Source organism: Falco naumanni, chromosome 13, assembly GCF_017639655.2.
Source record: "Falco naumanni isolate bFalNau1 chromosome 13, bFalNau1.pat, whole genome shotgun sequence".
In the NCBI taxonomy this organism is placed as follows: domain Eukaryota; kingdom Metazoa; phylum Chordata; class Aves; order Falconiformes; family Falconidae; genus Falco; species Falco naumanni.
The window spans coordinates 4,137,523-4,151,301 of NC_054066.1; the positions used below are offsets into that span (position 1 = coordinate 4,137,523).

General features: G+C 40.3%; 2 protein-coding genes across 9 annotated transcripts in view; one reads left to right on the forward strand and one right to left on the reverse strand.

Annotated features, from left to right (window-relative positions):
* Positions 1-13,779, reverse strand: part of LIMS2 (LIM zinc finger domain containing 2) — a 29,866-nt gene that overhangs the window by 6,096 nt on the left and 9,991 nt on the right. For 2 of the 3 annotated variants that reach the window (XM_040613081.1, XM_040613082.1), the window contains exons 2-4: positions 9,335-9,494; positions 8,701-8,767; positions 8,258-8,378 (exon numbers count right to left, since the gene is read on the reverse strand). In XM_040613081.1, the coding sequence (XP_040469015.1) occupies positions 8,258-8,378; positions 8,701-8,767; positions 9,335-9,494 (348 nt within the window). Of the gene's footprint in view, positions 1-8,257; positions 8,379-8,700; positions 8,768-9,334; positions 9,495-10,954; positions 11,375-13,779 lie in introns of those variants that run through there. The other variant, XM_040613083.1, reaches the window with a different exon arrangement.
* On the forward strand, positions 589-7,794 carry GPR17 (G protein-coupled receptor 17). 6 transcript variants are annotated; one of them, XM_040613084.1, is made up of 4 exons: positions 589-856; positions 2,517-2,597; positions 3,767-4,563; positions 5,036-7,794. In XM_040613084.1, the coding sequence occupies exon 4, from the start codon at positions 5,074-5,076 to the stop codon at positions 6,106-6,108; it is 1,035 nt and encodes a 344-aa protein (XP_040469018.1). In that variant the 5' UTR covers positions 589-856; positions 2,517-2,597; positions 3,767-4,563; positions 5,036-5,073; the 3' UTR covers positions 6,109-7,794. The 6 variants fall into 6 exon arrangements, with proteins under 6 accessions (XP_040469018.1, XP_040469023.1, XP_040469022.1 ...); XM_040613089.1 differs by having other exon boundaries at positions 3,767-4,127; XM_040613088.1 differs by having other exon boundaries at positions 4,477-4,563.

Below are 13,779 nucleotides of genomic sequence, written 5' to 3' on the forward strand. Positions count from 1 at the left end.
GGGCTGGAACTACTGTCTGCCCAGACGGAGTCCAGAAAAAGCAGACAGCACCCCATTATAAAGAAACATGCAGCTGTGCTCATCTCAGCATAAAGGCATCAATTTTATTCGGCACTGTCAAATGCAGAGTAATTATACGGGGCAGGACATAGGGACCCTGAAGCAAGTGTCCTGAAAGAGACCCCTCTCATTCAGCTGAATAAGATGCCTTCAGCCATTTGCACTGATAAACCATTATCAGCCCCTCCCCGCTCACAAACCCTCGCTGCCATCCCATAGACCCTCCTCTATTGCAAGCAAAGGGAAGTGTTGGACAGGCTAAGCTGTTACCATAGCAGCCGCCCCTCTCCCTCTCCCCCTCCCCACTCCCACCATTATGGAATTATCCCATTCTGAAATGTCCTGTTGTGTCTATTAATACCAGACTTCCCCTAAACAATGCTTCTCTCCACCCTCCTAAAATAATCAGGGGACTCCAAGAAGTCTGTGTTCAGGGCTGGGAGTTCAGTAGCAGCCTTTAGTAAGCACCATGAACACTGGAATATTCATAAGGTATATTCATATCTATAACAGCAGCAGCAACCCCAGTGCCAAGAGCTCAGCTGGGATGAAGACTGCTCCTCAGTGCTGGGGTGTCCTCTCTGTTGTGTGACTGAGCTGATAATGTGCTATCAGAGCTAGAAGAGCACTATATAGAGGGGCTCCCCTTAGCAACTCTGCAACCGTGCTCTTTTTGGATCATCTTCTTGTTTTCACCGTTGCTGCTTCTATTTGGTTTGCTCTCATCAGAAGGAGTTCCTTGAGATTTTCCCCGAAAGGACCCTACACTCCACCCACAGGACTGCACTGTAAAGAGGTAAGAGACAAAATTCTGTTAGCAGAACAATGAGGGAGCTTTCCTAACAGCATTAGTTTTAGATGGTGTCAGTGAGGTAGAAAGACGCACACACAGAGAGGTGTGGATGAATATAATGGAAATGTTTGCAACTAAGAACAGGCAGCATTTTTTGAACTTCAAAAAATAATTTCCTTACTCTTCTTTACATCACTCCTCCAAAGCATAGAAGTTTTCAAACTTCTGCACCTGATGTACATCCATTTGTGCCAGGAAAGCCGACAGTTGTATGGTATGTCCATTGCTCTCTGACACTGCTTTGATGTTTACAAATATTCCAGCTGAAGGGTGGGAAGCTCAGCAGGGAGTAATTTTTAGGAGAATAATTTCAGTCAGAAGTAGGCTATTTCTCATGAATAGTACTTTCAGTGAAAGATAGGAGACACTCCCATTTGACAGGACACTACAACCACAATCATACAACCCCACAAACTAGCATAATCCCAAACCAGAATGAGAGCAAGAACAGTAATTTATGATATCCACTATAAACCCTAAAATACAGTTCAGATTTATCTGCAGTGGGCTTCAAACTAGCCAGGTAACTAACTTAAGATTAACTAAATATTTCTTCTGCTTATTGTTTCATTAATGACAGATACAGCAGCTGCTGAAAGAGTAATCAGGAATTATGTCTATTGTGGATTGTTGTCTTGTTTCTCAGCAGAAGAGAAACAGAGCATAAAATATGGTCAGTGTGCATGCATTTCAAATGAGCAGCGACATCCTCACTACAGCTCAGCCCTGGGAGGCCTGGGATAATAGTTGGTTCCAAATAGTGCTCTGTTTAGCAATACGTAAATCACTAAATATCCACACAACACCAAGAGTGCAATCCAAGTGGAAAACATTGGACAATGAACCAGGCTCCTAAAGGAGTTTTCTGCCAGCAGAGTCAAAGCCTCTTGCACCACACAGCTTAGCACAATCTACCCATTCTAGGTAATTTGTGGAAGTTTCTAGTTTGCTCTTAGCATTCATACAGACAAGTACAACAAGCTTTCAAGGACTTTGCGTGCTTTTTTGTAAGCATAACAAACCAAAAAGAAAGAAAAAACTAAAAATCAAACACACTTATTTTAAACTGATAGGATAAAACCAGCCAAAATAGAAGTAGAACTGTAAATAACAGCAAAGGGCTTTCCACACTGTCTACAGAACACACTATCAAAGAACTATTACTTTTGTAAAGTTGTCGCATTTTGTTGAAAACAGATCAATTCTAAAAAAAAAAACCCCAACAATTAATTATAGTGACATGTCAGCTCTTTTCCTAACCTACCCAAGTACTACATCACAATTTTACATGAATGAACAGAACTGTAAAAAAAAAAAACAACAAAAAAACCTTGATTAAAATTCCCTTCTAATTTAAAACCTAAGCAAAATTAGGGAGAGGCCCACTTCCCTTTTCTATGATTTCTGACCAGGCAATGAAAAATACCTCCCTTCACCTTTCTCTTCTAAAAAGTACATTAGGTAATAGCAGCTCTCCTGTGAAGGCACTCATTTGAAAAGACTGAATTAATTTTATCATTAGTTCCAAGCCTCTCCCTTCCTGACACTGACATACTGGGCTTCTAGATAGCTCTGACATTCTCCTTTCCACTCCACCCCACAGTGTTCTGCAGTGAAAGCATGCCCATCTAGAAATCAAGAGCAGACTCAACGCCGTCATCAGTGAGGACAATACTCTGGACTTGTAAGTCTTGGCCGTTCCAAGTCTGGTACTGACACTCAATCTGAATCCCAAAGATCCTCCTTAGGAAATCAGCTCAAATAGAATTGGTTCAATGTATCATGCTGCTAAACCCCTAATATTTAGCTTGTAAACAGGGAAAAAGTGCTTACTGCTTTGCCTCCTGAACGGCTATAAATCATTAAGACAACAGACATCCTTGCCTGTTCCATCAGACAACCCTTGCTTCTGCCTTTTCAGCTGGTCCAAGCAGCATTTACTGCTTTCTCAGTGGTGTCACAACCACGTACTGCTTAGCCATCAGACCACCCCATCACTGACATGTGAATATAAAGATCACCTGTTCATATTTTTTGCAGATGAAAAGCATATTTAAACATAAAAAGGCTAAATAGCCAGAACATTAGGTGACAGGTACCACTGTAAATTAACAGCCAGTAAAAAGGCATGGTCTCATTGTATTTCTCCTTTGGTATGCAATAGAAAAACACATATTTAAACTACTTCCATCCGGGGAGGACAAGTATTTGAGCATTCAACATTACTGTCACATATAAACTTCAGCATCTTGTGTTCAAAAATACTTGCAGGTTTTACTTTGTAAGGGACAAACAAACACTAGAAACAAAAATTGCTAGTTCCTCTGCAAACCCAGGAAATTCACACTGAAAACTGCAACGAGGGATTTTCCTTTTGTACATGAAAGCAAGATTTCGCATGTATTTGTACAGATAAAATGTCCCTTGGGAAAAAAGGGCTGTACAGTCTTCCTTACACATGCACTTCTAGTAATCTCAAGGTAGTAACTGTTGCCATCTCTTGGACCACGAAGCATGCAGCCAGCTGTAGGCAATGAGTACCCATACACTCAAACCTAGATTCTTTTTTTTTTTGCCATAAACATGCAGGGTATCTAGGCAATGCATGGAGTAAGACGGCCCCTCTGTGGCCATATGAAGAAATTTCAGTTTCTGAATTTCACTGCGTTTCCCTTCTGTTGACTTTTCTCTCTTCATCTGTGAACTAGACAGAGATGGTCCAGCATACTAATCTCTAGCTACTATAGTTTTCTGTCCACCTGAAAGTGATAGCAGTCAAACAAAAGATGGTAATTACCTTGGATTTTTGTTTACATTTTCCGATATATTGGTCTGCTCTTCATCCCATTTCAGTTGCTTGATTAGCCACCAATATTTTTAGACAACTGAATAATCAGTTCTGCTGGGACGCTGGATGCATTGCGTAATGCATTGGATCAACTGTCTAATGACGCAAGATTTCAGCATATAGCATAGCTTCTGCCCAAGACCAAAAATTTTGTCAAACAACATCAGCAACGACGTTAAAATTTTAATCTCAGTAGAGGAAAATGGAGGGTATTGAATGTTACGGAGAAATGGTCCATCAGTACAAAATGCGATGATGAGCACAATGGAGAGGAATCCAAGAAACAGAGACAATGCTGGAAACTCAGCCTGCCTGTATATCCCTACCACCTACACCCACAGATGAGGAATGTGTAAAAAAACACGGGTAGGTGCCCAGAAAATCTTACCATTTTTTGTTGGTGTTGCTCAGGACCCTGCAGGCAACAGACTGGCAAAGCTAGGCTCAGTTTTACTAAGCTGCTACTTGGAAAAGGCCCTGGATAAGTTACAGCGGAGTTCAGGCTTTTGAGGGAGGAAGAGAGAGAAGAAAGCTGCAGGGAAGCATGACACTTTGACAAGTAATCAGCAGCACGGGCATTACTAATAATCTTTTCTGAGTCAATTCAGTACTTTCTGCTGTTCAAATGAGATGTTGCTACCCATCTGAATAGTTTCCTCCTATATTGGAACTAGATGCTTAAACAAGGGACTTTAGACTGAAATAATTCTCAAAGATTTTTCAGGATCCCTGCGGGTTTTTTAATAACAGCAATACAAGACCTGTCTTCCACCTCTTCTAGGAACAAGACAGATATTCTAAGGTAGGCCACCTTACAACAGATACTTGTGCTCAGAAAAGCTGACTTGTTAGGGGGTTCTTCAGTCCTGAATCAGGCTTTCAAATTAAACATAACAAATATTTTCTAGCTAGACATACAGAACCCATTTCCACTCTTCCATTATCCAGACACATAAGCATTTCACTACTCTGTTATTCAAATGAACTCAGCATAGGTTGAAGACAAGCTCATAATCAGCTAGCTAGCTCGTTACAGTGGTTCCTTCAGCAGAAATTAATGGTCTGGAAAACCCAGATGAGCAGAAGGTATTCAGAATTTTAATACAAGGGTTTAAACTCAGATCTACCTGTCATATTAAACACCAATATAGCAAGCAGTAGACATCACTGATTTCCATGTGTGGTCTTTTGGGTGGGTTGTTTGGGTTTGAGTTTTGGGTTTCTTTCTTCACAAAATCAGGCTCTGTTGTAATAGACTGTCTCAATTCTTTCAGGTTTGGGTTTTTTTTTTTCTTCAAAACTGTGGTGAAAAATGAATGGCCCAGCAGATCCCTCAAGCCTACTCTTCAATTGCTCAAATCAATCAAATTTCTCTTTGGAAACATCAGAGCAATGTGGCAAAGAGACACACCTCGAGAACATCCTTTTTGCCACTTTCTACTTCCTGGACTTCATCCTGGCTTTTGTTGGCAATGCCCTGGCTCTTTGGCTCTTCCTGCGGGACCAAAAGTCAGGCACACCTGCCAACATTTTCCTGATGCACCTCGCTGTGGCTGACCTGTCCTTTGTGCTGGTACTTCCCACCCGGCTGGTGTACCATTTTTCTGGCAATCACTGGCCATTCGGTGAGATCCCATGCAGACTCACTGGCTTCCTTTTTTACCTCAACATGTACGCCAGTATCTACTTCCTCATGTGTATCAGCGTTGACCGTTTCCTTGCCATTGTGCACCCTGTGAAATCCATCAAGCTCCGCAGGTCGCTTTACGCCCATTTGGCATGTGCCTTTCTATGGGTTGTAGTTGGGGTTGCAATGGCACCTCTGCTGCTCAGTGTGCAGACAGTTGAGATGAAAAACACAACCATCTGCCTGCAGCTCTACAGGGAAAAGGCATCACGTCACGCCCTTGTGTCCTTAGCAGTGGCATTCACCTTCCCATTTGTTACTACAGTGACTTGCTACTTATTAATCATCCAAAGCCTGAAGAGCGGGAACAGAGTTGAGAAACACCTGAAGGAAAAAGCTATCAAAATGATCATCATGGTCCTGATGATCTTTCTGATTTGCTTTGTACCTTATCACGTCAATCGCTACATTTACATTCTCCATTACAACGGGACCAAAACTTCCTGTGAAACACAGCGTATTCTAGCCCTCAGCAACCGCATCACTTCCTGCCTCACGAGCCTGAATGGTGCCCTGGACCCAGTCATGTATTTTTTTGTAGCTGAGAAATTCCGTGAGGCTTTGTGCAATCTCTTTTGTGTTAAAAAGACTGTAATGTTGCCTCAAACATATGAGGGTAAGACAAATGAAAGCTCACTAAGTGCTAAATCAGAACTGTGAACGTGACTTTTGTCACTGCTTTGACTTAAGAACACTCTGTTCCACCAAAATAAGGTAAGGGTGCAAATATACGGTGAGATAGTCCACCGAGAGTCAAACTCATCCTGAGGAGAGAAGATCTGTTGTTTTAATGGGACTGCAATTAGCAAGAACTCCTCTAACAACAGAGATGACATGTTCTTGTCTTACTGTAACTGCAAACAGAAGTAGTTCTACTGATTTCCAAGATGTGAAACTGAGGACTGAACACTTGGGAATAAGGAAGAGAGCAAAGACGCTATTAAATGGACGTTTAGGGAAAAAAAAAAAAAAAAAGCAAAAAAAAGAAATTAATTCTCAAAGTCAGATTCTTCCTCTGCACAATGCATACAGCCTACTTTAAAATTTTACATTGCTCCAGCAGTAGAGACCCACTCCCCAGATAGACCTGCCTGATGAAAAGCCAGCATGCTTGCACATCTTGTTCAAGTCTCCAAATTCAAAGCGTTTATACATAGTAGACAGAAAATTGGTACTAAATGGTGGCAAGAAAAAAAGACTGAAGTGCTGCAATGCACCCAACCTGGACTGGAGTTAAGCTAGGACTTCCAATTTTTTTTACTTCTTCCCAACATTCAGAGCTGCAGATGAGCACTAAACTTCACACAACCTTTTCTATCTCGCCTCTGCCATTGTCTCAAAGCTGCAGGCAGAGGCAGGACAACATTTAGTACACTGCCTCTTTTATGTAGTTCCCTGAAGAACATCAGATATCCCGATAACCCTCAAACTACAGAATGGAAAAGGGCTGTTTAGGAATACAGAATTCATCTTTACTACATATTGAATCATAAAAATATGAACCCAAACGGTGAAAGTGAAGTAAGCATATGAACAAGTTTACTTTGTCCAGAAGAGACTCCTACCTCTGAGGTGTTTTACAACTATTTTTTGTGATATATCTAGCAAGACTATTACTTCACTACAGACAAAATAGGGATTAACTTAACTATCCTTACTCATACAAATTGCATCCAGCAGAATATATCTGGAAAGGACAGGCACACTAGGGAAAACCAGGTACAATGAGAAGCGGGAAAAAGAACCCAAGAGTTCCCAGTAACATTTACTAGAAGACTGCTTCGATGCTATGAAGGTAAATATTATAGGAAATCATGTGACAGGTGAACTGTATTTTTATGTACAGACATATACATACATATCTCTTTTCTGTGCTTTTGGGAATGAACTCCTTACTCTTTCAGATTTGGTCCACAAATTATGAAATCAAATGTACTTTATCCTACTTGAACTGCTTTAATCCTGACTGCTTTCCCAAAACAGCCTAGGTGCTATCACAACAGCCCATTCTAGCAAGCTTAGGTGTTGAAAGAAAATTATGCCCAACTCCAAATACTAAGGCAGAGAAGCTCATGCAGGATGGAAGAGGGAATTGAGAGGGCTCCCTGCTGGACAGGGTACAAGTATATAACCTTTCCTTCCCTTCCTCACCATTTAGCTAGTGAGAATATAAACTCTAGGAAACTACTAGGCTTTGCTCAAGACATGAAAGCCTGAAATTAACTATGACTTGCACAACACTCTGCTAACTACTGGATTCGTTTTATTTCTTACCATGGTATGCTTTTGTACAGGTTCCCTTTTATGTTTTTATTTCTTACTTCTTAATTAAATGCATTAATCAAACCTCTAGGACTCATTTTTATATTTCTGTATATAAAACAAATGTTTTCTGAAGACCAGGGGGATCACATTCTGAACAGGATTTGCTGTAATCCTCCTGTTATTCTTTTGGCCTTTTGCTATATCTTGACTTCCTGCTCAGCAGCTTACTTGATAAATACCTTGCCCAAGATCACAAAATCCCTTTTTCTCACTTGCTATTCAGCCTTTTGCCTGAAATCCCTTTCATTTCCAGAACCCACCTGCTAGCTACTAAAATTTGAGTTTCTGCTTTCTACATGTTTCATTGGATGAGGAATTCTGTTCTTCATCCCATTTCCCACCTCCTAAAAGACTATTTCTTAAAGCTTCTTCTGTACCTTTCCAAGCTTTACCTCTCGTGTACAACTAACTGACCACTCTCAACATCTCGCTACTGTATCAATAACATACTGATAAAACTTTCAGAGCTCCTGCTCTATCTTACCTGCCAGCATTCTTCACAAAACCCAGGTCAGCAAGTGCTACATCACAGAGCTCACAGCGGAAACATTCTGGGTGCCAGTTATTGTTCATCGCCTTGATAACACGTCCAATAATGAATTCACCTGCAAAAGGAAAGCAACACCTTGAGATGCATGCAGAAAGCAGTCTTATCAAAAGTATGCTGCCCTAATCATTCCAACTTTAATTCTACAAGAACTATTACAGTCTAACTTTGAAAACCCTGATTATAAACCTAATTACTCCCACAACCAGGATACCCTAAATCACTGCTGGTATCATGCTTTGTTTCCTTCTAGAGCTTCTGCTCCTTAAAATGACCTCAACAATCCCAGGCCAGGGCTGGATGGATGTCACTGCAACGGTGGGAGGTTTGCATGGCCCTGTAGCTGTTGCCCCACAGTGTTGACATGCACCACATCTTACCACATTCCCCGCAGCAAGGAGCAAACAGCATCTGAAAGTCATGCTCACAGTACTTCCGACCTTCAAACTGCAAACAAGAGAGAAGGAGTCCTCATGAGTGACTGAGCTACTCTTACATCTTGATTTACTCATGTAATTCAGAGCTACCCCTCCCACATGAGGCTAAAACTCACAGCAAATTAAGAATGCAGCATGTTTAAAAGAATGTGCTATTCAAAATATGTGCTTGCACGTACTCTGTAAAAACAATTCAACCTCATTTTTAAATAGATTCACCAATTTCAGTTGCCCAATTGGAAAAGTTTAGTATAAAAAGTCTAAAAAAAAAGACAAAAACCCACTTATGCCTAATGAAATATTAAGAAACATTTTCTATTTTCCTTTTGAAATGCCTCTTACTCGAAGAGCAAGCATACAGTTTTTGTTGTTACTGATATATAGGAAGGAGCATGTGAGAAGAAAAAAAAAGCAAATGAAGTCTGAAGCCCTTTAAAAAAACAAACAACAAAGGTTTAGGGCTAAGAAATTAAACATGCAAGAAAGATGGAAATTCATATTTCTGCCAGAATTTTCACCTAATTCCTTGCATTTTAATTCAGTTGTTTCTCTTCTCTTACACAGTATGAGAACTCACCTCATAAAAAAGTCCATCTGGGAACTGACGAAAACACTGAGCACAGACAAAGCAGTTTTCATGATAGAGCTCCCCATTGCTGTTCACAATCCTTTCTGCAGGATCAAATCGAGTCTGGCAGCGTTCACATACTGCATTTGCGAGAGCATCAGACATATTACTGGAATAAAGACAGGAATAGGAACATGAGCAATGTCACAGCCAATCACATGAGTATAATCATATCATCCAAGTTTCCCCAACATCTATGAACGCAACATTTCCACTTCTTTAAACTTCCTTTTACATGAAGAAAAAAAAAGGTCAATGAGTCAATTCAGCACTGACATCAGTTAGAAATAATGTTCTTGCAACTCACACGTGGCAGAATAAGCTCATGTTGCAGACTTACCTACTGCACACTTTCGGCTGCTTCACCAGTCTTTTGCCCCATTATGTCATCCTGCTAATAGCTCACACCAAATATCCACAGTTTTAAATAAATCAGTAGTTCAGAGAGTAGCAAACACAACGATCCTGACTTCATAGGATTTCTGGTCCTGGGATGTGCACCTCTGAGGATTTTCTGGTGTGTAATAAGCACTGATATCCAGCTGCAGTCTCCCCTTCGTTGCAGGAATTAACAGCATTTCCCCCTCTACCCAGCAGCTTATGTGCACAGGAGTAATAGGAAAATAATTGCATACAATGCCTCTGTCCTCCTAATAAATCAGTTGAAACTGTCAAAGTGTTAAAAAGGTACGGGTAGAGAGAAGTCTCTCTGGCTGGTTTGGGAAATAGATTAGCTTCAATTCCTCAGAAAGTGAAGCTACAAAAAAAACCCCAAAACCACACTGACAAATCATGTAAAAGGCATTTCCTCTATCTCACCTAAAATGCAGAACAACCCTAACCTCTTTCACAAAACTTTCACGCTTGCCATCATGGTAATCTAAGTTCTCTATATACTAGGAGAATGCAGTTTTAAAATCATATATCATATGATTTTATAATATAATCAAAAGAAGAAAAAATTATAAGCAAAGAGTCTCTGTTTCTTGTTGCAATGGGACCTTTCTTTTAACCAGCAGACTATCCAGTGATATATAAATTCAATATTGCTACACTTACAGGTATAGAAAAACTATTGTATGCCTTCTGGGCACCTTCTGAATTCTCTGATTGGAAAGATAGCAATTTTATAGGTGGGAGTACAAAAAAATTCTACCATGTTACAAATCTCTTAAATATTTGTGTAATAGTTTTCCTGAAGCACATAACGTATACATTAAATGAATGATAGCTTGGTTTAAAAGATTTTTTTCTTTCTTTTTATATTCAAAGCTACTCTGAACTGAATTGCCATTGCCATTGTTATTCTACCACCTGACATGCTGCTTTCCACACCTCTTCATAGAAAACAGTAAAATCCACATGTTCCACTAGCAGAAGGTTCTTTTTCCTCTGGTTAGAGACACCCCTACAAAAACACACCACTGTTTGTACGCCAGGGCTTTGTGCTCTGAGCACAACTAAAAGGAGCAGGTAGCAGTGCAGGCAGCAGCACAGGCAGCAGCCTCATACTTCTGAGGCAACAAACCCAGCCCTGTGCTTCAGCTGGCTCTGCTGAGTCAAACGTACCACATCTGTAGCCTGCACAAACATCCCGTGCTGTGACTTTGAGTGACCGCTCTGTAAAAATATACTTTCTTTCTGCCACTGCAGTTCAAAGGGTGGCAAACACCATGGGAGCTGGTACTAGTTTCAAGAATGGAGCGCCGATTTAGCAGAAATTTGTTACAACTTGTTGCCTTTTGCAGTATGAAGGAGCTTTAAAAAAACAGACATGGACTGGAATTATGGACAAGCAGGAAATCCTGTAATTTCATAAATTAGAGATCATAGGTTAAAGAAACATTTTATCCCAACAGACTACCAAAGCAACAGATCAACACAAAAACATCAGTGTTTGCAGCAAAGCCAAGAGACCTAATCGGCTTAGTTTTCAATAGCCACTCTTCCAGTTCCATAATGCAAATGTGTACCAGGACTTGAAAATACGATCTCCCTCATCAAGTATTTTTTCCCTCTTAAAAAATTTGATGCCTGAATTCTAAGACTTGAGCTACCCAGCAACCAGGATTAAAAGAGCTTCACGTCACCAGCAGTGAAAAAGCTCCTTTGGGTTACAGAAGAAAACCAGGCAAAATGGCATTCCAGCAAGTCTCATAATTTCCTACATAACGTCAAGTACACCCTACACACAAACAACAAAGCATGACCTAGGGTTGCGTTTGTTAGGGGTTTTGCTTTATAAACATGAAATTAATATTAAAAAAAAATCCCAATTTCTTTTTCTTTCTCCAAATGGACTTTAACAGCACTCTAGGAAAGGAACAGCACCAATCCCTGCCGCTACCAGCTACCTGCTGGCTGAACTCTGCAAGAACAGAGCTGCTGCCCAGACTACAGTACACCACAATGACAGCCTGCAGCCTGCACAGCTGTCTTCCTGCATTAAATACAGTGCAAGTGCACACCAAACGCTACCGAATACACCTATCCTGGGAGAGATTCTCACACAAGTCCCATAGTTGTGTGAGCTGAAAGATAATGAAGATGTAAGGACTCACTCCCAAGAATAGGGCTTTCAAGAGCCTCCGTTCTGAAAGCAGCATTTGAGGGCTGAAGGCAGAGTACTGTGGAGACACACAGATGCTCTGAAGGCAGAGCAACCTCCCAGTGAACCCTGACTTCTAAACAATACAAAATCTATTGGGAAATTTAAATTCTTAGTAGAAGTCAGACGCACTATTGTTCTGTGTTCTCACTGTCTTCCCTTAGCATGAAGTACAACTTTGGATTTAATTTTTAACTCTCAAAAAAATTAACTTACCTCATTCATTTGCAAAAGCAAAAGAATATCAAGAGTCCCAAGAGTTTATTTACTGTTCTGATGATGCACAATGATGAAAAAGGTCCAACTCCTAGCTATGGAATTTTGTTCAAAATACCCTAATACTTTTTTAACAACAGAATATGATATGCAGTGAAAAAAATCACTAATCATTTTGCAAAAAAATAGAACAAGCACTTCAACGACTTGGAAATGGAAAACTGAAAAAAAGTTCAAAACGCTTGAGCCAGAACAACTTGGTTGATGTCAGCAAGATATCCTCAAAGGCATAAGAAAGATGATTGTGATACAGCCTGAGCTGTCCAAGAAATGCCACAATGCAAATGAGCTAATGGTTGTGACTTGTTACTCATATATGAGAGAAACTTTTAGTCCAGTAAGAAATAAAAGAACCCGTACACAAAGTAACACAGTTCTCTGCCTCAGCTAAAACCCAGTTGAAATTTGTTGAGGAGAGTCATACAGGAGACAACTAAATCACACATCAGCTCCTGCCCAATGCGTCTCCTGTAACACAAACCAGCAGCTGTGGCTCTTTGACAAACATAGCTCCAGTTTTACTTCTGTTCTCTTTTCATTCACGACTTTGCATCCATTTTTACTTAAGATGTTTTATTCTTTTGCACCTCAGCTAAAACTTGCAACTTTGGCATTACCCTCAAGGTACAACCTTGCATTTATTCAAGTTTTACCTTCACATATGTCATAGTTTCTTACAAGAATCTTCCTCAACTACACACTCCCACGTGCCCTCTTCCTTGTGCAAAACCAAGCATTTAATCAACTAGCTCAAGGTTAAAATTAACCGAGGCTGGAAGGAGGAGGGAGGTAAGTTCTAAATCAGAGCAGTTTTAGGATTCGGTTTACTATGACTGCTGCAAAACCACTTCTGTCGGCAGCATGGGGAGAGGAAAAGCATCACCAAAACCATCTTTTTGATGGTGGTGCCAAGAATGACCAGGAAAGTTAGACTTGCTGTGTCAATCCTAAGATATTTAGATCTGAATCTCTCCCACAAAGGACAGTCTCCAATATTGTATTCTAGTCTGTTTGCTCACTGATTTTTTTGCAATTTGGTAAAATACAGAATCTTCCTCTGTTTTAACAATAAGCTGGTGACACAAAGACAGGAAAGGCTATTAAAACACAACTAGCTCAACATCCTGAAGTTATCCTGTCCTGCGCAAACCCAAAGAATACCAGTGCTCAAACAATGCTTTTTCCAATCTTTCACTATCACATGCCACATCTTTAACAAATTATCTTTGTCAAAGTACCTAATTCACAGAAATTAGTTATTTACCGTTATAATTAGGTGCAGGTTTCACATGCTTTGACTTCCCAGAAGTATTTACTGTAAAGCATCAGCATTGCTCTCACATTGGAAAAGAAAAAAGAAAAATTCCTTCTTTATAAGAAGTGGAAGTTAATTAGGAGACCCATTCTGTGCCACTGGTACAGGCAGTATAGAAAGATTTGAAAACCTTTTACCTTCTTATACCACTAAAGTCAATATGGATCTATCTTCCAAGAACAGTGGTTTCATATG